This window comes from Martes martes, assembly GCF_963455335.1.
Source record: "Martes martes genome assembly, chromosome: 17".
Taxonomy (NCBI): Eukaryota; Metazoa; Chordata; class Mammalia; order Carnivora; family Mustelidae; genus Martes; species Martes martes.
The window spans coordinates 19,501,942-19,528,139 of NC_137905.1; the positions used below are offsets into that span (position 1 = coordinate 19,501,942).

The window sequence follows — 26,198 nt, forward strand, 5'->3', positions numbered from 1 at the left end:
AAATCTCAGTGGCTTACAAAAATGAAGGTTTATTTTTCACTTATGTTATATGTTCATTGCTGGTGGCAGAGAGACTAGAGATGGTGGAGCCATGAGCTGGTTCTTAAAGTTCTTTTTTCCTTCCTTCCTTCCCTTCTTTTTAAAGATTTTATTTATTTATTTGACAGAGAATGAGCAAGCATAAACAGGGGAACAACAGGCAGAGGGAGAGGGAGAAGCAGGCTCCCACCTGAGCAAGGAGCCTGATTGGGGCTCAATCCTAGGACCCTGAGATCATGACATGAGCTGAAGGCAGATGCTTAATGACTGAGCCACCCAGACACTCATGGTTCTTAAAGTTTCTGCTGCAAAGTGACAAGTGTCACTTTCACTCATATTCAAAAAATTGAATCACTTGGCTAAGCTTGACATCAATAGGTTAGGGATGTGTAATTCTCCCACAGAGAAGGACAGTGCATATTTTGACCAATAAGACAACCTACCATTTGTCTGAGGAAAGGCTAACAGCTTAATATGACAGTGTTTGGCATGAAGGCAGATGTGTTGGTACAGAAATTAAAAGGAGAAGCCAGATTATGCAGAGCCTTGGGTGGTAGGCTGAACAGTTTGGGCTCTGTCATCTGACAGTGGAGAGCCATGGAAAGTTTGAAAAAATCTATTGAGTTTAAGGGAGTACAACATCTTATTTGCACTTTAGATAAATAATTTCAGTGACAGCAGAAGAATGGCAGGTGGGGCTTGAGGCTAGAGATAGAGCAATTGGGAATTCGGGGAAAAACACAGTAGGGAAGGAAGAGGACCCCAACTAAGGCTGGCACAGTTTAGAGGAGAGGGCTTCAGGAGACATCAGGAGTAAAATCAAGGGAATTTGTCCATTAGCATACTGTTCAACAGATATTTTAGAAAGAATAAACAAGTAAGTAAGTATATATACTTGGTCCTTGAGCACCTATGATGTAAGCAATAGGCAATCACTTTTAAAATGAGACAGGGGGGCCTAGGTGGGTCAGTCAGTTAAGTCTGACTCTTGCTTTCAGCTCAGGTCAAGATGTCACAGTTCTGAGACAACCCAGCACTGGGCCCCACACTGGGCATGGAGCCTGCTTAAGATTCTCTCCAGCTCCCTCCACGCCTGCTCACGCACACATTCTCTCTCTCTCTCTCTAAAAAATAAAAATAAATGAAATAAAATGAGATCCTGATGAAACATCTCTCCATTTAAAACAGATGTTGATTTTTAAAAATTTACTTTATATTTACATACAGTAATATTCGCTTTTTGGGGAGTATAGTCCCATGATTTTGAGAAATAGACTTGTTTAACTACTGCCACAGGTAAGATACTGAGTTGTCCTGTCACCCCCAGAATCTCTCTCATGCACCTTCTGTTAGTCAGATCCTCCTTCCTTGCCAACTGCTGGAAATCCTGATCTGTTCCCTGTTGCTCTGGTTTTGTCTTTGTCAGATATTGTATAAATGGAATCATAGAATATGTAGTCTATGCAGTCTACCTTCTTTTATTTAGTATAATGCATTTGAGATCCGTTCCAGTTGTATGTATCAATTTGTCCTTCCTTTTTGTTGTTCAGTAGTATTTCATTATATGTCTGTACCAGAATTGGTGCGAAGAAAGAAAGTAAAAAGCCCCAGATCATTTTTCACTCTTCTCTGGGCTCTGCAAAATGTTAGCTGCTTTATGTGGTGCCCAAGCTGGGGCTTTTCTTTTCTCCTGCCAAGTACTCTCTGCCTGAAGGTCTCTCTTTGCTTTGCCAGGAAAACGCTTGAACTCAAAGGTAGAGCTTTGCTTTTTTCCCTTTGATGAGAAGACTCACTTCCTGCTCAGAGGCCCACCAAAAAACCAAGACTTCCTTGCACAGCTTCCTGTGTAACATCATTAACCATCCCTCCAGCAACCATTACTCAGGCGTGTGATAAGTTAATTTTGCTTTCAACACCCCAAACCAGAAAAGCACATTGCAAAGTCCTGTGAAATTCTTGAGTGTTAGTGTTCCTCAGCTTTCCCAGACATCCCCAGGTGGCCTCTGGATGAGCTGTGGGAAATTGGTCCCAGCTCTTTCTCATATTTTTGAGAAAGGGTAATGTAGGGTATTTCTATGCATTGAAGAATCATATGAGGATTACCTGTCTGGAAAACCAGGTTTTTCTCATTCCATGGACTCCAATTGCTCTGATGCAGAAAGTTGGTGGGAATTCGGTGTAAAAGAACTCTAAAGGCTAAGAGGTGCAGATCCCACATGGCCAAGTCCAGAAAAATGCTTTTAAAAATAACAAAACAAAACAAAACACAGTAAGATTAATAAACCTTCCAACAACAGTTTTGCCTGGTTTAAGAGCAATGATTTTAAAAACAGTTTAGTTAATTTAAAAAACATAAAGTGTTGCTTTAATAAATTGTAAGATTAAACATTTTTTAAAAACAAAACAACGTTAAAAAGTTATGATAAACTTTATCATATTCACGGTTTTCCAATTAGAAGAAGGTAATTACCTATTAACCTTAAAATAATATCCTTTCTGATTATAAACATATTGCATGCTGATATAGAAAATTTGGAAAACACAGAATTAAGAAGAAAAGAAAAATTACTTATAATTTAAAAATCTGGAGATGATTATCTACTAGTAAAAAAAAATTGGGATCCGACTATAAATAATGCATTGGATTCTGTCTTTTTGCTTGACTTTGAATTCAGCTTAAGATCACCATGTGACAACGTGACTTTTAATGGCTGCCCAGTATTTTTTTCTTTTTATGGATCTTCCATAATTTACCTAATCAATTTTTTGGATATTTCCACTGTTTCTAATTTTTTGCCGTGTACATTACCAGAAATTAACACTGTGGCAGATGTACCCTATGTGTGACTTTCAGGCTAATATTTAGACAGGGGATCGCTGGGTGGACTAGGGTTTTGGGTGTGAGGATCAGAGACTCAATCCATCGCCTTGAGGACAGTAGGATTTATTGTGTGTATTCTTGATCTGGGAGGTGCCTGAAACCAGGGCACTCAGGGATGGACAGTTTCTGGCCCAGAGTCCATGCTCCAGGATTGATTTGATGAAGAGCAAGAGGGCTGGATATGGGCCCTGAGGCAGGGGTTGGTCCTGGGAGGGATTATGCAGTGGACTGTAACCCTTACAAGCCAAAGGCTCTTGCAGCCAGGCCAGCAGATTTCCTATGAGTTGAAGTTCTCAGTGCCAACAGGACTGCTGGAGGCTATAGGTGTCCTATTTGCTTGGGAAGGTGGAGAACTAGGTCCTTGACATTCCCATATCAGAGCCTGGCTGGAGGGGAGGGACAGAGCCAGTCTAAAGTGGGTTGCGGGGTTGGACTTTTTGTGGTTGTCTTTCTGATCCATGTTCTTGGCCAAGGCCCAGAACCCTCAGAGCCTGTGGTCCACATCAGGATATCTGGGTGCACTGCACTGGGGTTGCTGCTGAGCATTTGTTTATGTCGTGCGCCCCCAAGTGGTCATTTTTCCTATGATCAGTTCAATAGAGATGGATAACACTTCCTGGTCCAGCTTTTGGTCCCCAGGTCTAGGAAAGTCTCCTGCAGATCCACATTTTTGAGGGGAACCAAAAGGGGGAAATTCTAGCCCTAGTCTCTAACTTGCTGTGTGGCCTTGGTCATGTTGCACCCGTTCTGGGCCTCACTTTAGTCTTCTATGAAGAGGAAGTTCATGTTAGCCTCAGAGATTTGACCTGGGGTACGGGGAAGGGCTCTGAGCCTCTGTTGCTCCTGCTCACTTTTGCCAGGCCCAGAGCCCAGGGTTCACTGGAGCAGTGTGGTTAGCTGAATCCAGGGAGCACTGGGTTTGTGCCCTTGGGTGGTGTCTGCCAGTTGCTGTAGATTCAGAGGCTAGCCACCTGCCTTCACAAAGTCACTCCTCCAATCTCAAGGTAAACAGGAACCAAAGAGAAGAGGTGGCCAGAGTGGCTGAGAGCTCAGAGCCAGACCCTACTGGAGGGATGGAGGGATAAGAGGTGACTTGAAGCCTGGCAGGCTTCCTGGAGGAAAAAGTAGTGAACAGATCTCATGAGCTCCAGGGGTTGGGCAACTCTGAGTTCAGAGGGTAAGACTCTGAATTTGTACATTTGACGGGTAGGAAAACAGAGCTCAAAAGCCAACCTAGGTCATGGTGATAGGGTTGACACCCACAGGAATGAAAGAACAAGGAAATCCGGGGCGCCTGGGTGGCTCAGTGGGTTAAAGCCTCTGTCTTCGGCTCAGGTCATGATCTCAGGGTCCTGGGATTGAGCCCCGCATCGGGCTCTCTGCTCGGTGGGGAACCTGCTTCCTCCTCTCTCTCTGCCTGCCTCTCTGCCTACTTGTGATCTCTGTCTGTCAAATAAATAAATAAAATCTTAAAAAAAAAAAGAATAAGGAAGTCCTGTTTTCCATAAAAACAATGAGAACACTGGAAAAAATTGTCAAAATCAACTTTCTCAGAACTCTGGGAATTAACCAAAGTCTTTCACAAATTCTGGGAGTGTTTATTCACAAGAAGAGGCTAAATCTTGTAAGATTTTTGATCTTTGTGGTGTTCTAACTTACCCTAATTCCATTCCCCTCTCTTCAGCCCTGTAGTAGCCTTGAAATGCAGCAGCCCCACAATCACAGTGAAAATCAGCAGCTTACAAACTGCTGGAAGGGGAAGAGGGTGCTGGAGCTCCTCCAAAGCTCAGTCCCCGAGTAACTGTATCATTTGGCCTGTTTGGTGGGCCTTAGAAAACCTCATTTTATTTTATTTTATTTTTTTAAAAGATTTTATTTTATTTATTTGACAGAGAGAGAGATCCCAAGTAGGCAGAGAGGCAGGCGGGGGAGGGGGAACAGGCTCCCCGCTGAGCAGAGAGCCCGATGTCGGGCTCGATCCCAGGACCCCGAGATCATGACCTGAGCCGAAGGCAGAGGCTTAACCCACTGAGCCACACAGGCGCCCTTAGAAGACCTCATTTTATTTTATTTTAAAGATTTTATTTTATTTATTTATTTATTTGACAGATAGAGATCACAAGCAGGCAGAGAGGCAGGCAGAGAGAGAGGAGGAAGCAGGCTCCCTGCCGAGCAGAGAGCCCAGTGTGGGGCTCGATCCCAGGACCCTGGGATCATGACCTGAGCCGAAGGCAGAGGCTTTAACCCACTGAGCCACCCAGGCGCCCCAAGAAGACCTCATTTTAAAGCTTGCTTTTATTTCACCTGACTTGAAATTTGCTCAATGCAAACAGCTTTTTTTTCCCCCTGAAGGCATTTGTTGAAAACAATCTTTGGTAATCCTTTCACATCACAGCGGCCTGAGGCAGGGATAACAGCTCGGGCAAATAAGAGGCTGACCAAAAATCTTAAAAGGGAAAGTTGAGGAATGAGCTGTCCACTCATTTGAAAAACTCTGGCATATTCCTGGGACTCTAAAAGGCCACTTGCATGTGTAGGGCTAAGGAAGAGATGTCCAGGAGAAATCAGGGGAAATCCTACGCTCTCACTTATGGTGGACCTTGAGGCTCCGTGCAATCAGAAAGGGAAGGCTAAGGTTGAGTTGTAAACTGCCCCCTTGAGCTTTCACGAAGTTTTCCAACACACACACACACAGAGCCTTTTAGCAAGCACTGAGATTTATTGGTTTCAGGCATTTAAGGAGGTATGAGACCACTCATTAGCTGACTGCTACCAAGCAGAGACCTCAGTGGCCACACACAACAAAGAGTACAAATTTTACAGCAGTCGTTTAGGAGAGCCACTAAGCAACCTGCAGGTGTAACAAAAACCAAAACAATTAACCTTGGCGGGCAAGGGTCTGGTTTCCACAGTTGCCACATTGTATTACTTAAAATACCCAACTTTCTACAACAATTATGAGACATACAAAGAAACCAGAAAGTATGGCCCATTCGGAGGAAAAAAAGCAATAGATAGAAACTATCTGTAAAGAAACCCAAATGTTGGACTTACTAGACAAAGAGTTTAACCTAGTTACTTAAAATACATTCAAAGAACTAAAGGAGGCCATGTTTAAAGAAGTAAAGAAAAATGTGAGGATTATGTCTCACCAAAGAAAGAATATCAGTAAACAGGTAGAAATTATTAAAAAAAAATAGAAACTTTGTAGTTGAAAATATAAATGAAATGAAAAATTCAGAAGAACTCAAGAACAGATGTGAGTTAGCTAAAGAAAGATTGGCAAACTTGAGGATTGATCAATTAGGATTATCTAGTCTGAGGAACAACAACAAAAAGAATGAAGAAAATGAATAAGCCTTAGATAGCTATTGGATATCATCAGACATACTCATGTATGCACAGTGGGAGTCCCACAGAAGAGAGAGAGAAAGAGGGGGGGTGGCAGAAAAAATATCTGAAGAGATAATGGCCCCAAACTTTCAAATTCGATAAAAATATTAATCTACGTATCCAATAAGCTCAATGAACTCCAATAAGATAAACTGTTAGCATTACCCTAGACTCATTATAACAAAACTGTTGAAGATCAAAAAAACCAAGGGAATTTTGAAAGCCGTAAGAGAGCAATGATTTATGACATACAGAGTTTCCTCAATAAGGTTAACAGCAAGTTACTGATCAGAAGCCCTCTAGTCCAGGCACTGGAATGACATTTACAGCCCTGAAAGAAGAAGGCTATCTGTCAAGAATTCTGTATTTTGGAAAACTAAAGGAGAAATCAGTGCCCAGATAAACAAAATGGAGAGAATTTCTCACTACCAGACTTTCCTACAAACTTACTAAGGAGAGTCATTCAGGTTGAAATGAAAAGACACGGACAATAATCATCAAAGGAATCCACATGAAGAAATAAAGATCAGCAGTAAAGGTAACTGTATAAGTAGCTGTAAAAATTTAAATAGGCATATTTTTGTGTGTAACTTTCCCCCTCCTATCAGATTTAAAAGACAACTATATAAAGCAATAACTATAAATTTATGTTGATGGGCATACAATGTATGAAAATGTAATATGTACAACAATGCAAAGGAGGTGAGTGGGAGTAAAGCTATATAGGAACAAAGTTTTGTACAGTATTTAAATTAAGTTAGTAAAAATTCTAACTGGATTGTTATAAGATTTTAAATATAATCCTCATGGGAACCAGTAAGGAAATAAAAAAAAATAAAAGGCATGACAAGAGAATTAAAATGGTACACTAGAAAATACCTACTTAACATAAAAGAAGTCAGTAGTGGGGTGATAGAGGAACAAAAAAGATATAAGATGTAGAAAAAAATAGGAAAATAGCAGACATGTATCTCACCTTATAGTAATTAGATTAAATGGAAAAGGATTAAACATGCCAATCAAAAATCAGAGTTTGGTAGGGTGGATAAACTGCCATATCCAATTACATTTGGTCCACAGAAGACACACTTTCTATTAAAAAATGCAAATTTGGGGCACCTGGGTGGCTCAGTGGGTTAAGCTTCTGCCTTCGGTCATGATCGCAGGGTCCTGGGATCGAGCCCCGCATCAGGCTCTCTGCTCAGCGGGGAGCCTGCTTTACCCTCTCTCTCGGCCTGCCTCTCTGCCTGCTTGTGATTTCTTTCTCTCTCTCTCTCTCTGTCAAATAAATAAATAAAATCTTAAAATGCAAACTGATTGAGAGTAAAAGCATGGAAAAAGAGACACTATGTAAACTAACTGAAAGAGAGCCAGAGTGACTATACTAATATTAGATGAAACAGACTGATACAAATTGTTACCAGATACAAAAATACATTTTATAATGCTAGAGGGTCAGTCCTTTAGGATAACAATTAGAAACCTATATGCCCCTAATAGCAGAGACTCAAAATACATGAAGCAAAAACTGACGGAATTGAAGGGAGAAATAGACAATTCAACTATAACAGCTGGAGATTTCAGCACCCCACTTTCGATAGTGGGTAGACTAACTAAACATATCAGTGAGGGAATAAAATAGTTGAACAACAGTACAAACCGTGATATCTAACGGACAGCTATAAAATACTCCACTACCAACATCAGAATACACATTCCTCTCAAGGGCACATAGAATATTCTCCAGGACAAAACATACATTAAGACATAAAACAAGTCTGAAATAAGTTTATAAGGCTTGAACATAAAAATTATGTTGTCTCACCATAAGGGAATGAAAGTAGAAATCAGTAACAGCAGGAAATTGGAAAAATTCACAAATATGTGAAAATTTAAATAATGCATTCTAAATCACCAGTGGATAAAAAAGGAAATCACAAAGGAAGTTAGAACAAAATTGGAATTAAGACACATTGACCCCTGAGAGCTTTACAGACACCACCCTTGGAGGTCATAGTCCCCAGGAAACCCTTCTGGTAGGGTCAAAGAGCAGGAGCCTTGTTGAAGTGAACAACACTTACCTCTTCAACTCCAGACCTGAGTCTGACAAGGAGGTTTCCTCTTCTGATTTTGATCATGAGGTTTTCCAGGCAGGACTCCAATGTTGGGGCCACACACCCCAGTACGTGCCAGCTGCTCACCCCTGTCAACCAGCTAAGTAGAGGTTGATTTCCTCCTTCGCTGCTCATGAATCTCACCCGCCCTGGCTCATTTGCCAAATGCAAATGGTGTGTCAACTCCATCTTCCAGAGGCCCTGCCTGTTGTGCAGGGTGGAAATGGGACTGGGAAGCACACTCAGAAGTCACTGAGCTCTGGGAAGAAAGGGGGCTAGACTAGGTGTCCAGTGTTTTTCTCGGCTACAGTGCAGACTGAGTGTCTCTGAAATCCTAACTGCAAATATCCCCCCATGTCCAGGATTCCTTTGATGATGATGGTGGTGGTGGTGGTTTGTATGTGTTTCACATGAGCTTTCTCAGCTCTAGAAATGAAAGAATTTCAAGATTTTTCTTTATTTAGGTATTAAAAAAATACAGTACATCCCATGCACCAGTGTGGCCTACATATAATCATTATTACTACAGTAAGTACTACAATGATAAGAAAAAGAAGGTTACAGGAATTTGTTCATCCAACTAAAAAACCTGAATTAAACTTGTTAACCTACATAGCAACCCGCTTATTATGCAAAAACCCTTATTCTATATGTTTGTGAGAGCTAGAAATGTGTAAGTATTATTAGTAAACAAAAAAGTACAAAAACTAGATATTGGTTTAAAAAAAAAAAAAAAGTCAGTGTTATCTATAATCTCCTGAATCGTGAGGGCCCTTGTCCAGAGGGGAACCGCAGTTCATGACCAAGGGTGAGCTGGAATTTCCCTCCTGCCCTGCCCCCTCCTGTTGAGTGATGCCATTTCCCCAGGACATGTTTGCAATCGAATGGTCCATATTTGGCTGAAAGTGGGAGATGCACAGATGACCACAGGACGTAGGCAGGGCAGGGTGCCTTCGGCAGGGTGTGCCTGAGGGATGGGACCCTGCAGGGGTTTCCTGAGATGTGACAACAATGAGGTGTGTAAAATCAAATGGCACAGTTTTGTAGTGCAGTCACGTTTGGGTTTGGACTTCAGCCAGAATTGCTGAGGGTCAGATCTTGAGGGCCTTCAAGTCAAGAGATAAGAAGTAGATGGAAAAAGAGAAAGCATGAATGAGTGACCAGGCAAGGCATATACAGGGAGAGGTCTTCTGTTCTGGGAACGTGTGCTCCACTTCCCAGGAAAAACTGGAGGGGTTGTTGATGAGTCTCAAAATGGGGTCACAGCTATTCCAGGCTCTTTCCAGAGGGTGTGGGTGTGGAGGTGTCCCTCACCATATGATCTGTCACACTTGGTCTTCACTGACCCTCCAGGATGGATTCACAGTTGCTTCAAAATTCAACGAGCCATTTTCCTGACTTTGGCTGAATTTTCAGTGCTTAGTACAGCAGTTATGGGCGTGGCAGGCCAGTGAGGTCACTTTAGGACCCACCTTCCATAGCTGTCAAGGGGCCCTCTCCTCCTTCTTGACAGACCTGGGAAGAGGCTGGGAGTGGAGGGGAACTTGGGAGAGTGGAGGAAGTTGAAGCAGGGTAGGCTGATGGATGGTTCCAGTCTCCCATGGGACTGGGCTGCAGAGAGTTTTGCCCCACAGGCCATGCTGTGCAGCCCTTTGCGTCCAGGTAGAGAGGCACCAGGACCTCCCCGACCTCACCACCCTCACCAGGGGTTTCAAGGATTTCAAGGGAAGATCTCCTCCTGGCAGTTGAACATAAACTGCTTTGAGGAGCCACAGAAAGGCTTTGAGTTGGACCCGTGGTTCCAGGCAACAGGGTTATGGGTGTTCCAGTCCAGACAGAACCCCAGCCTGGATCTTCCAGCATTTAGGGCATAGCTGTCACTGAAATAGTTCCTGGACCTTTCAGGGACCTGTAGTTTGCTACCCAAGGTGGTGAAGTCTCTCGGACCCACGAGGAAGGGCTGCTGGACTGGGGTGTCAGTGCTGCAACTTGCGGGCTCAGTGGCTGGTGTCCGGCTGGCCCGAACTGCAGTGGTTTGTGTCCCCAGACCTAGAGGCCCAGGGCCCCTTAGTACATCAGCTCGTCCTGGGGGTCTGAGCGGTACAGCTCGGCCAGCATCTTGAACCTGGGCCCCCAGTCGTTGAGGAAGTCATAATCGATGTCCGAGTCGGATGAATCGGTGCCCAGGGAGCTGAGGGACTCGGCGATGGACTCGGCGCCCTCGTAGCCGTAGATGTGCAGCGTGTCGTAGGGCGGGCCGCCGCCGTCATGGTCCGCCTCGTCCTTCTTGACCTCGATCATGGCGGCCATCTCCCCGGGCCCGCCGTGCACCGCGGGCGCGTGGCGCGGCGGCTTCTGCACCTGCACGTACACGGACGGCCGCGCGTCCAGCGCGGGGCGCGGGGGCTTGGCGCCGCCGTGCCGCACGGAGTTGAGCACCGACACATCGTAGCTGGTGGTGTCCATCTCGCCGCCGCCCTCCTCGTCGTAGGTGACCAGCTGCTCGTGGATCTCGGGCACGCTCTTGCCGTGTGCGCGGGCCTGCTTCCGGAGCCGCCGCCGCAGGAAGATGAGGAGGGTGATCACTGCAGCCAGTCAGAGCCAGTCAGACCCGGCCCTGGCCGGGTGCGCCCGGTCTCCGCGGCTCCCCGGCGCCCTCCCCTCCCCTCCTCCCAGGAGATTCCCGAGCCCCCCAGCCTCGCAGCTGCACCCGGGCCAACGCAGAGGCTGGTTCCGTCCAGACACCTGTGGGTACCCGCGTGCCCCCTCCTCCACCCTCCGTGGGTCAAGGCCAGCCGCCCTCCCCCCACCTCCGTGGGACAGACCCAGGATGACTTCCGTGCTTCGTTTATATTTGGTAAGGTAGTTGGGAGGTTAAGTGTAATTGTGGTGGTGATGTCATTGTCATTATTATCACTAATTATTAAAAAGGGGGCCTGAGTCTGGACTCTCCACCAGGGAAACGCCAGGATGGTGGCACACCCGGGGGTCTCGAAGGGGGGAGCCACTGGCAGGAAAAAGCCTGGAGCAGATAATGCAGGTGCCCCCATAGTATCCCCCAGGGCCGGTCATTTCAGTCCCCAGGGTGATCTTTAATCTTCCTCTAAGGGCAGGTCCCTGCTCCATTTCAGGGCTGGTGAAGTGCAGGAGAATGAATTGCCCTGGGAGAAGCCCCCAAACATCAGCTGAGGGGAGCTCATGTTTGGATAAATATCTGCTGTGAGTGCCCCACTGCTTCCCTGTCCCAGGTGGCAGAATGCTCCCCTGGCTCACGCTGACAACTTGTGTTGACACCTCTCCCTTCATCAGCTGCCTCCCTTCCCCGTTTCACTCCCTACTCTTCCTTCTAGAGCTTCCCTGGGAGCACTTCTAACATAAATCACTGGTACCCCAATCCTTGTCCCAGGGTCTGCTCCCTGGGTAACTCAAAACAAGGCAAGGTCTAAAATGCTCCTAAAATTTTTGAGGCCCTAACAAGAAAAAAAAAAAAAAAAAAAAAAGAAAAAAGAAAAAAAAAAAGAAATCAAGGCTGTAGGGATTCAGAAAAGGAAAGCAAGCCACTGGAGGTGAACTAAGCTAGAATTTTTAAAACTTTCCTTTTTCTTTTTCCCCCAAAAGAAATATATATACAGGGCGCCTGGGTGGCTCAGTGGGTTAAAGCCTCTGCCTTCGGCTCAGGTCGTGATCCCAGGGTCCTGGGATCGAGTCCTGCATCAGGCTCTCTGCTCGGCAGGGAGCCTGCTTCCTCCTCTCTCTCTCTGCCTGCCTCTCTGCCTACTCGTAATCTCTGTTAAATAAATAAATAAAATATTAAAAAAAAATATATATATGTATTTTTTTCAGAATACGGTTTATGTAAATAAATGCCTAGAATGGTGTCTGGAATGTAGTTAAGTGCTCAAAATTGTAAATTGAATGAAGGAATGTCATACATGTGAAGTATTTTAAAGTGGGGGAAGGGCCTTGAACTCTCCCTTGCCCCACATCTACCTGCACCCTTAGGCATCCGGGGCGGGCAGAGCTTCTATCCCTGTGTTCTACTATGGAACCCTGAGACCCAAGGTGGGATATGGGCTGGAGGCAGGGTTGCCTCTTGGATCCCTGGTCTCTTCCTCCTTCTGTGAACCCCAACTCCCCTTCCCCCCACCATGTCCCTTCCCCATCCTCCTGGGCACTGACCTGTGATGGTGAGGATGCAGAGGAAGATGGCTACCAGCGCCTGGATGCTGACGCCTGCCTGGCCTGCCATCTCCTCACAGTAGGTGAACTCGCCATGCTCATTGCACTTGCAAATGGTCACGACCAGCGTGTTGGTGCCTGTGAGGCTTGGCCTCCCATTGTCTGAGATGAGCACAGGCAGGTGGTGGACCTTGGCACGCTCCCGGTCAAACTGTCCATACTTGACTGTGATGTTGGCCGTGTTATCTGGAAACACCAGAGCTGCAGAGTCAGGCTCTGCTCTCCAGAGTGCCTGTTTGCTCATTCACACTGATGTGTGGCCTGCCTCCTCCAGGAAGGCCTCCATGACCATACCAGTCCAGATGCAGTCTGGGGGGCTTCTCTGCTCTTTGCATCCCCTGCCTCATGTTTCAGCCATTTGAGTGTGGGTCTGTTTCTCCAGAGAGGGGACATTTGGGGCAGCTGTTTTGACATAGCCTAAGAATGGCTTGGCCAAAATGTAAAATCCTCACTTTCTGTTTCTGTGAGCAACCCATATGTCTGGCTCCCACCTCCTCTTCCTTAACCCCATTGTCATAACAGGTGGTTCTCTTTTGGCTCAATTAATGCATTATTTCAAGCTTTGATGATGGGGAAAAAGAAAGTGTTTAAATGTTTTTTAGCATTGGGCTAACTTCGAAGGCAGTTTCTACTGTTCCTAAAAGTCCACCAGAAAGTGAAAACAATGCACATGTTCCCTGAGGCGCCGAGGGAATGAGGAAATGTGTAACTGAGGATTTCCTGGGCAGGTTGGAACTGGGAATGTGCTTTGGCCCAAATTTTGGCTCTCTCTCCAAGCTTAAATGAATGGTTCCACATACAGAAGAATCCCCTGTAGAGCTTTTTAAACATGCTGATTTTCGGAACCCTACTCTCCCTTCCCCTCCAGATCCCTTTCCTCTCTTCACCCCCGCCCCCCATTTCAGATTCAGTGGCTCTGGGCAGAGGCCAGATGGTGTTTGCCTTTGCAGGCTCCTGGAGAGTTACAGTGCCTGTGGTCAGAGGGTTTAGGGATCCCTGCTCCAGGATTTATCTAGCCCTGCAGGATCAGCTCATTCAGGAAGCCGGCCAAAAGCAAAGGAGACCATCATTTACATTTCAAATGAAGGCTAATTACATTTTGTTATTAAGCAACCATGTCTATTATAATAAAAAATAATAGCTATATGGTCATTGATATTTTATGAGAGAAATGAGAGTTTTCTCACTATACTCATTTACTTTCATAATAGAACATTCAGGTTGTAAGTGAATGTGGCACCCACAGGCTTGCCTGTGGTTGTACAAGGGGTGCCTCTGGGGTGGCTCGTAAGCATTCTATCCCACTGCAGACCCCCTCTGAGGTGGGATTGAGGTGAACATGGGGCATGGGGTGACAGGTATTTTGCCACACAGTTTACTGCTAAAGACAGCTGAGCATTTGAATGGTCTGTCATTGACTGCCCGCACATCATGGCCACCTTTCCAGTTCCACAGGAGGCTCCGTAAGGATGGGTCTGTGGCCGATCCCCTGGGTCCGCCTCACACTCTCAGGGCCCTGACCTTCCTCACAGGTGGTAATGGCTTTTCAGTACCGGGATCCTCATCTGCCACAGTTTGGCCCATCAGAGATAGGCAGCTATCTCTACCTCGTGCTGGGGGAAGGATGGCTCTGTTGAGATCCAGGAGGGATTTTTTTCTCTGTTTTTCTCAGGAAGCAACTGAAGCCATGGTATCCTGTCTACTTTTGGGAGTTCAGCCACCTCAGCATCATTGCTCTTGTAAGCACATCCTCGTCAGAAGCTCTCATCAGCCACTACTAACATCACTGACGCCGGGCTGAGAGGAGTGGACCAGATGCTGTCCTGGGGCCACCTGGTGGTAAGTAGTCATTGTGGCTGAATCAAGACAAAGTTCACTGTATTCTTGGCATTTGGGATTTCACATTTCCAATTTAAGACTCTTTGGTAGTGACCTCAGAACTCATAGAGAATTTGCAGTTGCACTGAGCATAGAGATCCAGTGTGGGAAGGAATCTATTGGGTTGTTAATGAATCGAGCAAGTGTCTGTACTCTGTATCTGTTCTATGTTCCTTGCTGACCTGAACATCTTCTGGGGAGTGTGGACTTGGCAATTTGGCCTGGGTAGCTCTGACTGTAGCACAGACCAGTAAGGAGTTGTGCAAAATATCCGGTAACTGCCCCCTACCCCCGCCGATTTTTGGCAAGGTTGTTGGCACTGGTGCTTCCAGACCTGAGTCACCCTGCCTCTGCCCTTGGCCAGGCTGACTACCTTGATGCATACCGTGATTATCTGTGAGGGTGAAGTTGCTGTCCTCGGTGCTCAGGGAGAATTTGAACTTCACATCTCGTGGTGTAATGTCCTTGTCGATTGCCGAGATTTGCACGACCAGCTGGAGTATGGAAAATGGGGGGTAGTCAGTGGTGGTGTTGGGGTGGCCAGGAGTTTAGTGGTGGTGACTTTGGGTTCAGACCTGACCATGGCTGCATCTCACGTGTAACATTAACCTGAATGGTCACAAAACCACTCTTTGGGCCACCCTCCTCATCAGTCTATTTTCCACACATCCCCTATGAGCCTCAGTTTCTCTGTCTGTAAAGTGGGGATGTGGGGATAATGACACCTTTCCTCAAGGCCGTTGTGCCTTTTACATTAAGCTCAGTGAAACGCCAGCTGGCTGTGGGTGGAAGAAGGTGCTGCCCCTCAGCTCTCATGGGGTATGCGCTGCCCTCCCACCTGAGCCAGACTCACCTTGCCCTGGGGAGCATTCTCACACACTCGGGGCTCGTAGGGCTGGGCGAACTCTGGAGGGTTGTCATTCTCATCCAAAATTTCAATGTGGACTTGCACAATGGATTCTTTGCCTGTGGGGTACCCTACAGGGAGGAAAGAGCTCATGAAGCCAATCGCAAAGATAGAAGATACGTGGATGGGGAATCCTGGAGGGGTGCCCTTTTTGCAGGAAGAGGGGCCTGGGGAACCTCTGGAAGAGAGTCCGGGGAATGACATTCTGGATGAAGGGGGTGAAAGAGGAAGAGGGGGGGGCATCAGGATTCATGCAGAGGGTTGTTTACTAAACAGTTACTTGTAAGAATCAAAAAGGTAAACCATGCAAGCCAATTAAAGAAGGTTTTAATTAAATTGACAAATTATCAAATTGATAATTTAAGCAATTATCAATAAAATTCATTAATCACAAAATAATTAAAAGGTAAACAACCTAAGTGAGATGGGGTTAACAAATCAAACCACTTTAAAAGAATGGAATGTGTGGCCATTTACAATGCCTGTGGAAATCACATTTTAAAAATGTAATAAAGAAAATATATTTTAGCACCATTAGAAAATGGTTCTGGAATAAGGTTAAGTAAAAATGCAGGGTATGATTTTTATATAAATATTATGATCTCAGTTATATAAAAATATGTATGGGAAAAAAGACCAGAAAAAGTACACTGTTGCTAACAGTAATTATCTGTGTGGGGGGATTATGAGGGGATGATTTTCTTCTCTTTTTCCATGTTTTCTCTCATATTTTAAAGTGAACAACAAACTATTACTTTTAAAGTTTAAAAATTGTGTGAATGAGATTAGATGAGCAAGAAAGGGGCAAAGACTGATTTGGAAACCACACGGGAGTGCATCGCCATCAGGGATTGGCTGCCACGCGAGGGGGATGATAAGTCTCAGAGACGCAGCAGGAGGCAGGGCCCCTCTAGGGTAGCACCAGTAGGGCCTTGGTCAAGTCATCCACCCCCCTGGGCCCTGGTGGCCTCCTGGGTAAGGCAGGAATATTAGTCCGTCTCCTGGATGGCAGCTGCAATTTTTCTCATGTCAAATTTTGTAAGGATGCAAAAGTCCAATACTTGCCTTTCCCTCTGGCAAAAGTTAAACTAAGCTGGAGAACCTAATGATCTTGAAGCTGGAAGCCGCTTCAGATTTTGAATTCAACCCACTGACCGGCATATAAATCATCACCTCCCCTCCCAGCAAACAGTCTTTCCCAAACATCCATGATAATAAGAACCACATAGTACTTGAGTGATGCACACTCCTTGTCCCCATTTCTGGAACACTGGACCAGAACCTCCAGGGAAGGCTCTATGTTTAAAAGGTGCCTTAGGTGAGTCTTCTCACAGAAATGTCTAGCAGGCTGTTTTATGATGGTGCTTCTTAAACTGGAACGTGCATGAGATTCTGATTCGGTCTGGGAGTGGCCCAAGATTCTACCCTCCCCACAAAGTCTCAGGTGACGTGAATGCTGCTGGTCCATGCCCAGCGTGGGGATGGAGGCTCTATAGTATTGCAGCCAAGTGGGGCTTCAGCAGGTTCTTATAATACCTCTAGAGATTGAGATGACACATTGTGCCTATTTTGAAGGAATGAGGAAAAGTGAGAAGAAGGAGAAGAAGAAAAGCCCAGGTCTCCTGGCATATGGGGCCACTCACCACTAGAATCCAGTTCCTTGGCCTCCACTGTCAGGTTATACCAGGGGTAGATTTCTCTGTCGAGTTCTTTCTCATTGTAAATGTTCCCCTGCTTGGTTATTCGGAAGAACTGGCCCTTGTCACTGGTCTTGCGGATGGAATATCTGCCAGGGGAGAGAAATTCATGGTTTTCCATTGTTCTTTGCTGAGTGCAAACTTTTCAGCGTGACTGATGAGGCCCTTCCGCATCTATCCTTTGCAGCCCCTCCATCCTCCTCTCGCCTGTAATCCAGTGTTCCAGAGCTGGGGTTGGTTTTCGTGATTGATGAAAAATAGCAGTAGGCAATATATGCAACTAATGAATCACTGAACACTATATCAAAAACTAATAATGTATTATGTGTTGGCGAATTGAACATAGTAAAAAAAAAAAAAGAAAGAAAAGATAGCTGGAAGGGAGGCAGGAAGAAATAAAAAAGGAACTAGAATAGATAGGAAATAATAGAAAATAAATTTATGAAGTAAAAATTTGAAAAGTTCTTCCAAAACTCAAGAAAAAGGTGTAAAGAAATGAGACATGAGTATGTAAGAGATATAGAACATGTAATAAATATCATACATATTTGCTGCTACTGAGGAAAATTCCAGAACCAATAGAACAGAAGAAATAACAAAAGATACACTAAAAGAAAACTTTCCTGATCTTAAGAAAGGCTCAAGCATACAGATTAAGAGAGATCATTAATATCAGGCATAATTTTCAAAAGAGGTCAACGTTTACATATATACTGATGACAATTTTGAATTTCAAGGCTGTGTGAGGGAACGAACAGAGGCCAGACAGAAAAATATGTTCTTGTGAAGAAAATCAGATTCACCCCAGATGTCCCCACAAAATTAAATGCTAGAAACATTGATAGTATTTTTGAAGTGAAGTGCCTCTGCTCTGAGCATTATAGGAGCACATGTGGTGTTATTAACATAAGAAGGCAAAGGAACTAAGGTATTTGTAAACATACCAGAACTCAGGAAGTATGTCGGTCCTGATAGTTTTTTATGAAAACTTAACTTCATCCAACTAAGAAATGTAAAGAAATATAAAGAAAGAGCCTTCTTTGGGAGGAATTAAAGTGAAATGACTTATTTCCTTATCATACATAGGCAAGCAATTGTGTGTGTGTGTGTGTGTGTGTTATTTTAAAGTAGAAAATGTCCAAGAAAACATTTTTAATTTTACAGGTAGAAGTAAGTCTCATTGGTAGAAGTAAAAATCAATGTATTCCATTCAAACATCCAGGAGGAAAAAAAAATGGAAAAAAAATAGACTTTATGGCAAATATGGGGGAGAAGAAGAAAACCCATTAAGTCTGAGAAATGAGAAATGTATAACATAAAAAAAAAGCAAGATCTAATGTATCATTTATGATGATAAATGTGAATACGTTAAACCAAAAGCATCTCAGTTTAGATTAAAAAGCAAAACCAACTGCTTTCTATTTTTGAGAGACAACTTAATGCCAGGTGAAAAGCAGAAGTTAAGAAAGTTGAAAGTAAAGATTGGAAAACTTCTATCAGGCAAAGACAAATAATATGAAAACAGGACCGGCAAACCTAACATCAGGCAGTATTGAGCTGAAGGCAAAACATTTTAGCAGAACAAATATAATAATTTCATAGGGATAAAAGTTACAAGTCATAGTGAAGGTAAAATAGTTGTCAACCCTTGTGAATAGAAAAATTAAAATATATAATGCAAAATCTTAGGGATTCTAGAAAAAATGAATGCAAATGCAGTTGTATTATATCCCAGAACAGGTTAAAGCAAAAACAAAAAATACCCTACCACTGGTAAAGGAAAATGAAAACATCAGTTTCTTAAATAAATTCTCGGATCAGTAAAGAAATAAAAATTATTGTTACAGTCTATTTACAATAGAGCGGCCACGAGAACTGTAGTAGTCCCAGACCTTGTGCGATGTGGCCCAACTCTCCATTTTGGGGGACATGTTTTTTGACTTTAATAAGAAAACCTGATACCATAGAAAAATCAATTCTCCCTGAACTGGTATAACATAATTCTCATTAGAATTCTAATGTTTAAAAAATTCTAATTTTTTTAAATTAAAAAAATTCTAATGTTTAAAAAAAGAAACCAGATAGAAGAATTTTATAGTTCATATGAAAGGGTGAATGTTTGAGAATGCGTAAAAGCTATAGAAAGCGAAAAAACAGCGGGGAGGGACTTGGCTTGTATCTACCAAGTTCTAGTATAAAGTTCCTGCAATAAAACAGAATGGCTTTGTCACACAACAGTGGACAAAACAGAGGATTCAGAAATAGATTCAGTATAGTATGTAACAAAGGTGGGAAAATGAGGACTTATTTAATAAATGGTGCTAGCACAATTGGCTTCTCCTCTGGAATAAAATGAGATTGGGTTAAAATCAACCATTAGATGGCTCTAATGTATGAGGTAGAACTATATTTTTCGTCCCAGAGGGCAGAGGCGAGGAGTCTACTGGAGATAGAACAGGTGGTGATGAAATGGGCGTGGTATGATCCAAAAAACTGTGAAAGTAATTAAAACCCCCAAATAGACAGACAGACAACAAATCCACCATAAATGTACGTACATGTTTGTGTGGTCATGAAGAAAAAGTAGGACAAGACCACCTCAAACTGTGAACATGAGTTGCCTGGGAGTGGGGGTTACTGATGTTTTCTTTGTAGTTCTTTGTGTTGTTTCACTGTGAAATGAACACCTTTTTCTTGTGCGGTTTTGGGGAGGCCAACTTAGTAAAACATGCTCAGTGAAGGGCTTTCTCGTGTGTCCTCAGTTGCTTTCCCTCTTGGCCATCAGCTCTCCCTAGATGGACCTGTGGGAGCCACTGCCGGTGCAACAGCCATGGGGAGCTCTCATGGCCAGGGCCACATGGGCTGGGGGTTGCCTGGGCAGTACAGGATCCCACCTGACCTCTAGTCCTGCCTTTGCCACGTCCCGTGTATGTGCCAGGAGAGGCCCTTTTCCTCATTTGGGTCATGGTGTCAGTACAGCCGGTGTGGAGACCTCACGCAGGGGTCATCATGGTCATCATCACCCTTACGCCCTCTACGCCCTTACCCAATGCTCCGCCGAGCTGCGTCAGGGTCTATGGCCAGCACGGAGCCGATCAGAGGTTTCTTCTGGTTCTCCCGCAGCTGGAAGTGGTAGAAGGGCTGCTTGAAGATGGGGGGCTCATCCACATCTGTGACGTTGATTATGATGCGGGCGGTTTTTCGGATGGAGATGCTGCTCAGGTAGTGGAGGTTGATGGTGGGGTCTGTCGCCTCGATGGTGAAGACGTACTGCTGAATGTCCTCATAGTTCAGGGGCTACAGAAGGGATAAATATGGTGAGTACCTGCTCTGAGCCAAGCGCATGAGATGTGATCGTCACAGCAACCCTGCACGTTTGCCCTAGGATGACACCCATTTTACAGATGGGGGCTTGTGGCCTGGACAAGAGATATTTCTGGGGTCATCAATAGAATGTCAGGGGCTGGCTGACTGTCTTCGGCTGCCCCACCCCTGCATCTCAGCAGCCCCAGGGCTGCCCCCCAACCCTAACTCTGTGACTGGCCCTGTTCCGAGTATTGAGGACACACAGTGGGTGAGCCACAGTCCTCTCTAGGGATCACAGCTGGTAGTTCAGTCCATAGCTCCTTAAGCATGGGCCTTTTCCTTATGTCTTTGCTCAAGATGCTTCTCCTGCCTTTGCCTGCTTAGCACACTCCTACTCACCTCCCAAGAAGCCAGATCTGAAGGTAATTACATCTCAGATCCCATCCTGCCCCCTGACACAGGCAGCTGCTCCCCGCTTAGGTAGCTGGAGCACTTACTCATGGCTGCCCTGTTTGTCTATGCGAGTCTCCCCACTCGCTGCGAGCTTCGAGCTTCGGTGCTGGGGAGGCTGTGTGACTCCCCTGGGGGCCTCCAGTTCCCAGTGCGGGGCTGGACCAGGGACAGCCTCAGGGGAGTGCTGCTGGGGGAATGGCCTTGCTCAGGCTCTCAGGGGTTCTGGAATGTCCCATTTGAGTTGGATCGTCCCTCGCCCAGGTAGCCTAGTCCCTCGGCATGGCTATTCTAGAGGCATTTTGTGTCCCTTGCCTCCCCTTCCAGATTCAGTTGCTCTGACTGCTCTGTCTGCAGTAGCCACTGCCAGTGACCACCCACATCCCCCCTGCACTCTCTGCTGCAAGTGACTGTAACACTACTAGGGCTGGGCGGCGGTCGGGGCAGGCCAGAAAGTGCAAGAGTGGACACCCCCTGGAGCCCTCAGCTGACCCTGCAGCTCCCCGCCCCCCAGCTCCTGCAGCTCTGAGGCTTCTTCCCCACTGTTCCGCAGATGTCCCCAGTGGGACTGTGTCTCCCTTGCCCGCATGACAACCTGATAGTTAAGGATCCTGTGTTCTTCCTTTTATGTGGCACTGCCCCTGGGCCTTCCTGGCATCACTTCTCAAGTAAATTATTTACATCCCAAATCCTTGCATTAAGGTCTGCTTCTGGGGTAACCCGGCCTAAGGGCTTCTGTCCTGGCTCCCCTTTCCCAGCTCTAGGGTCATGAGCTCTAAGAGCACACGGCCAGTTCTGAGCTGACCCAGAATGTACATCTTTGATGGCCTCCGACATTGGAACAGCCCCTGGGTGAGTCCTGGGAATGCAGGGAGCCCCAAACCCCACATCTGATGTCATAGCTGTATGCCCACAAACCTTCATGGGTTTGATGATGCCCTCGTTGTGGTTGGGGTCCGTCTCAATGGTGAAGGTGTCCCTGTATTCGCCCTGTACGATGCTGTACTTGGTCATCCGGTTCTGGGGCTCGTCTGGGTCTTCAACGAACAGAGAGCCCAAGGAGCTGCCCACGCGGATGTCTTCAGGCACGGCAAATGTGTACTTGGCTGATGTGAATAGGGTGCCCCCAAGGGCATTGAGTTAATGAGATAGACAAGGTAATTGTCCCTTATACTATCCTAATACATTTTATACAGGAAATGTGCACAATAAAATAATAATAATAGTAATACCACCTCTGGAATTTGGGGTCCCAGGGCAAAGAGGTTCTGTTCTATCTGTCCATCGATTTAATTACAAATTACGAATAGTAATTGAGCACCTACTGTATGCTAGGTACTCTGCTAGGGGCCTGTCATTTTTTTTTTAACTTTATAGTTATATGTGCTGCCGAAGCGAGCACTTTTTTAAAAATTTTTTTAAAAATATTTTATTTATTTATTTGACACAGAGAGAGAGATCACAAGTAGGCAGAGAGGCAGGTAGAGAGAGAGGGGGAAGCAGGCTCCCTGCTGAGCAGAGAGCCCGACGCGGGGCTTGATCCCAGGACCCTGAGACATGACCTGAGCTGAAGGCAGAGGCTCTAACCCACTGAGCCACCCAGACACCCCAGGGCCTGTCATTTGGCAAGAGAGACAAGTCATACCATTAGCAAACGTCCTCGTGTACATTGAGGCCACTTCAGGCTATCCTTGGGATGGCTGAGTCTCTGAATTGTACCTCAGCATTGGAGGGTATAAGTGATGAACCATCTGACTTTCCTCCCCAGCCCTAACCAGGGCATTGGAAAAGCTCTTGTCAGGCACTATTTTCTGGGGAGAGAATCAGTCTGTGGGTGGGCTCAGGGCCCAGCCTCAGCTCTGAATATGGAACTTTGCCGTACCCCTGTTCACCAGCTCCCAGGGATTCTCTAGCTAGCGCCTGGACTTTTCCAAGCCCATAGAAACTGGGTGAAACAGTTTTACTCTGGTAGTGGGGCTCAGGGCACAGTGGGGGTGGGGCACAGCAGGGAGCGTGATTTCCCTGTGGCCTGTGAGGGCACTATGGCAGATGGCATTTGGATAGCCTTGGGAATGTGTGCAGGGGTACAGAGCAGAGCCTCTCCCAGCACCAAAGTGACTTTACTGGGCTTGGGCCCCGCCTGGGGTCGAGGGAGAGGTAGATGGACTCTGGGCTTCTCCACAAGAACCCCCGGTCACTGAGTCTGGATTCTCCCAACCTCATCCTCCTCAGAGCCCTGGGGAAGAGCTCACCCTGGGTGAAGATGGGGAAATTGTCATTGATGTCCTGCAGAGTGACCAGTACCGTAGCTGTGCCCGACTCCCCACGGAGGCCCTGGGCATCTCGCGCTTCAACCACGATCTCGTACTTGGCCTGCATCTCTCGGTCCAGGGTTTTGGTTGTCGTGAAAATGAGTCCTGCAAAAAGTGTCCCAGCAGGAGCCATGTTACTTGGTGGGTTTTTAGAAAATACTGGTGCCTGGGCCCTATCCGGAGAGCACCCCTGACTTAAAATCTCCCAGGTGATTCCACTGTGCAGCCAGGGCTGCGAACCACTGGCTGACCCCCCCGCCCTTCACACCCGACACTGCTGGCCCAAAGCTGCCCAAGGAGTCCGAGCTGTGTGGAGCATGGTGTTGAGAAAGTGTGAGAGCACGGCTAGGCTTCGAGGGGGAGGGGTGCTGTGATGGATTAGTGAGGCCTGCCGTGCTCATCGGTTGTGGCAGTCTCTGTGCTGTGTTGTACTTGCCGTCCTTCCGAAAGATAGCATGCCCCGGCCTGACCGCCTGGACTTCTCTCTTGCCCCCCAAACTCAGTCCTCACGGTTTTTAAAGTTACCCCGAGTGGATACTTACTATGGGCCATGTGCTCTCTATACTGTATTTCGTTCAAACTTCACAGCTGCCATGCAAAATGGATAGACACTTTCCCGTCTTCAGGATGAGAGAACTAAGGCTCGCAGAGGTTAGCTGACTTGCCTAAGGTTTCCTTAGAGGGTGTGAGCAGCGGTAGCAGGACTGGGTTGGGAAACCGGGTTGGTCCTTCCCTACACACAGAGCTGCGAACCAGCATTCTCTCTGCTTCTTGTGTCACGGCTTGGGTCCTGGTTTTGTTTCCTGGACTAGAGTCTGTGTTTGGGCAGTGGCCTGCTTCCTTCTGCCCTCACCAGCCACCTTGTCTAAACGGGTATAAGCAACCGTTTCCGTAGGACAGTGTGCTTGGGTGGTAGGTGACACCTGTCTGACTAGGTCCCTCAGCTGCTGCACCCGGAATATCCACCCCTACCCCGCCCCAAGCCAGTGCCTGCCCCGGAGGGTTAGTAACACAGACCGGAACCATCGATAGCAAAATATTCTTCTCCCTTCAGGATTTGGTACATGACAGAGGCATGGTCTGCCACAGTGGGGTCATCTGCGTCAACGGCTGTCACACGGATGACAGAGGTCCCTGAGGAAAGAGCATCCAGGGGTTATTGCCTTGGGACTGCTAGCCCCTCGCCCCATTCCCGGGGGAGGACAGTTAGGCGGCCCAGGCTGTTCCTGAACCCACCTCCCCCCAGAGTCCTGACTGGGAGAAAAGGCTGCTTTGTGTTCTTAGGAGTCTGCATGGGGGCCAAGCGCTGATAGTGCTGGAGGTCCAGCCTGGTCATCTTTGAAGGGGACAGAGAGCAGGTGGTTTTTTGGTTGTGGGAGAAATGAGGGGCGGGGCGGACAGGTGGGGTCTTGAGGAGAGGTAGAGGAGAGTGGCGGTGGAGAACAAAGGAATGGGAGGGTGTCCCTCAAGCGTGAGTGCCACATCTCTGTTTGTCTTGAACTCCAAGATCCCCATACTTTACAAGAAGATCTGTTAAGATCTCCCAGGTTCTTGGCCGGGAACCTTGGACCAAGCAGTGGGGAAGGGAGTCCTTTTCTGGTACCTACTAGAGGCTGAGGGTAGAATTGAGAAAGTAGTAACTTTGAGAGGCCTGGGTACAGGCTGGTGCTGCACTTGGGGGTGAGGGCTGCGGTCCTCCCCCCTCCACTCCTGCGTGGCTCCTAGAGGTGACTTCTCACTGTGGTGGCCAAGTTGGTATTTTTCCTGGGCGAAGGCTACCCTTTTAGAGTGCCAGTCCTGAGCCAGAGCAATGGGTGGGCTTTGCTCTGAAGAGTAGTGAAATGTGTGTGTCTCTGATGGTCAAGGCTAAGTCATGATCAGGATCAGGGCTCAGTCCATGACTAGGCTCAGGGCTCAGTCCAGGATCAGGATCAGGGCTCAGTCCCCGACTAGGGACCAGGTCAGAGTTGCTAGTCTTTAGAGACCAGTGTTTCTTTCAAACCACGTAAAATAGCAGCTTCACTGAACTCACTAAATCCTGACCCCAGGCAGTGAAGCTGCGGATGGGAGAAGTGCCTTCAGGCCGGGGGTGAGCAGGAGAGGAGGGGGCGGTTCAAACAGGGCACATACCCACAGCCGACATCTCTGGCACAGACGCGTTGAACAGCCGGTGAGTGAATACAGGCCAGTTGTCATTCACGTCGTGAACTTTGATGGTGAAGCTGGAAGGAGACTCGAGGTTCTTGTTGGTGTTCTTGTCTACCACCAGGGCAGTAAGGTGGTACTCAGGGATCTTTTCCCTGTCCAGCCTCTCGAAGGCAAACACGTCCCCTGTGTCCTCCCTGACCTGGAAGACCTTGCCCACAGACTCTCCTTTGAGCACATACTTGGCGTTCTTGCGGTTCACACTCGATTTGATCTAGGAAAAAAGAGGTGCCATGAGCAGAGGATGGGCGGGGTGGCTGTGTGCATGAGTCAGTGCACGTAGGTACGTCGGTGTATACGTGCACACTTGCATGGTTGTGCCTGTGTGTGTACATGTGTGTGGTGCTGGCCAGGGAGCCTAAGTGTGGCACCTGCAGCTTTCACAAGTGTCTCTGACTGGTCTTTAGTGCGTGTTCTCAGCCAGGTCCCTGCGAACACTACACCCGCGGGGCTTGCCCAGCCTGCTGCCCTCATATGCCCAGAACAGCACTTGGAACGTCGTAGGTGCTTACAAAAAGATTTTTGAGGGAAAGAGTGTACTTGCTGCCAATGGAAGGCAAGGGATATGCTGCCCCTTACTAGTCACTTAAGCTCTCTGAGTTGTGGTAACCTCATTGTAAAGTGGAGATAATATCGCTTTTATACGTTGAGCTCCTCTAATGAACAGAATGGTGCTTTCGAAAGTGAATTCCAGGAAACACTGATGTCTTTTGCTGTTCCACATGAAAATTCCGTTCCAGTGAGCTGGGAGATGGCTGGCACTGGCTAGCCAACTTA

At 46.6% G+C, this 26,198-nt stretch overlaps 1 protein-coding gene across 1 annotated transcript in view; it reads right to left on the minus strand.

Moving 5' to 3' along the window:
* Positions 1-8,855: 8,855 nt before the first annotated feature.
* Positions 8,856-26,198, minus strand: part of CDH5 (cadherin 5) — a 31,247-nt gene continuing 13,904 nt past the window's right edge. Inside the window, exons 3-12 of the mRNA XM_080827737.1 lie at positions 25,347-25,635; positions 24,234-24,350; positions 23,157-23,321; positions 21,823-22,010; positions 20,195-20,445; positions 17,095-17,237; positions 15,398-15,522; positions 14,930-15,038; positions 12,607-12,852; positions 8,856-11,012 (exon numbers count right to left, since the gene is read on the minus strand). Of these exons, the coding sequence (XP_080683863.1) occupies positions 10,495-11,012; positions 12,607-12,852; positions 14,930-15,038; positions 15,398-15,522; positions 17,095-17,237; positions 20,195-20,445; positions 21,823-22,010; positions 23,157-23,321; positions 24,234-24,350; positions 25,347-25,635 (2,151 nt within the window). The 3' untranslated portion in view covers positions 8,856-10,494. The remainder of the gene's footprint in view (positions 11,013-12,606; positions 12,853-14,929; positions 15,039-15,397; positions 15,523-17,094; positions 17,238-20,194; positions 20,446-21,822; positions 22,011-23,156; positions 23,322-24,233; positions 24,351-25,346; positions 25,636-26,198) is intronic.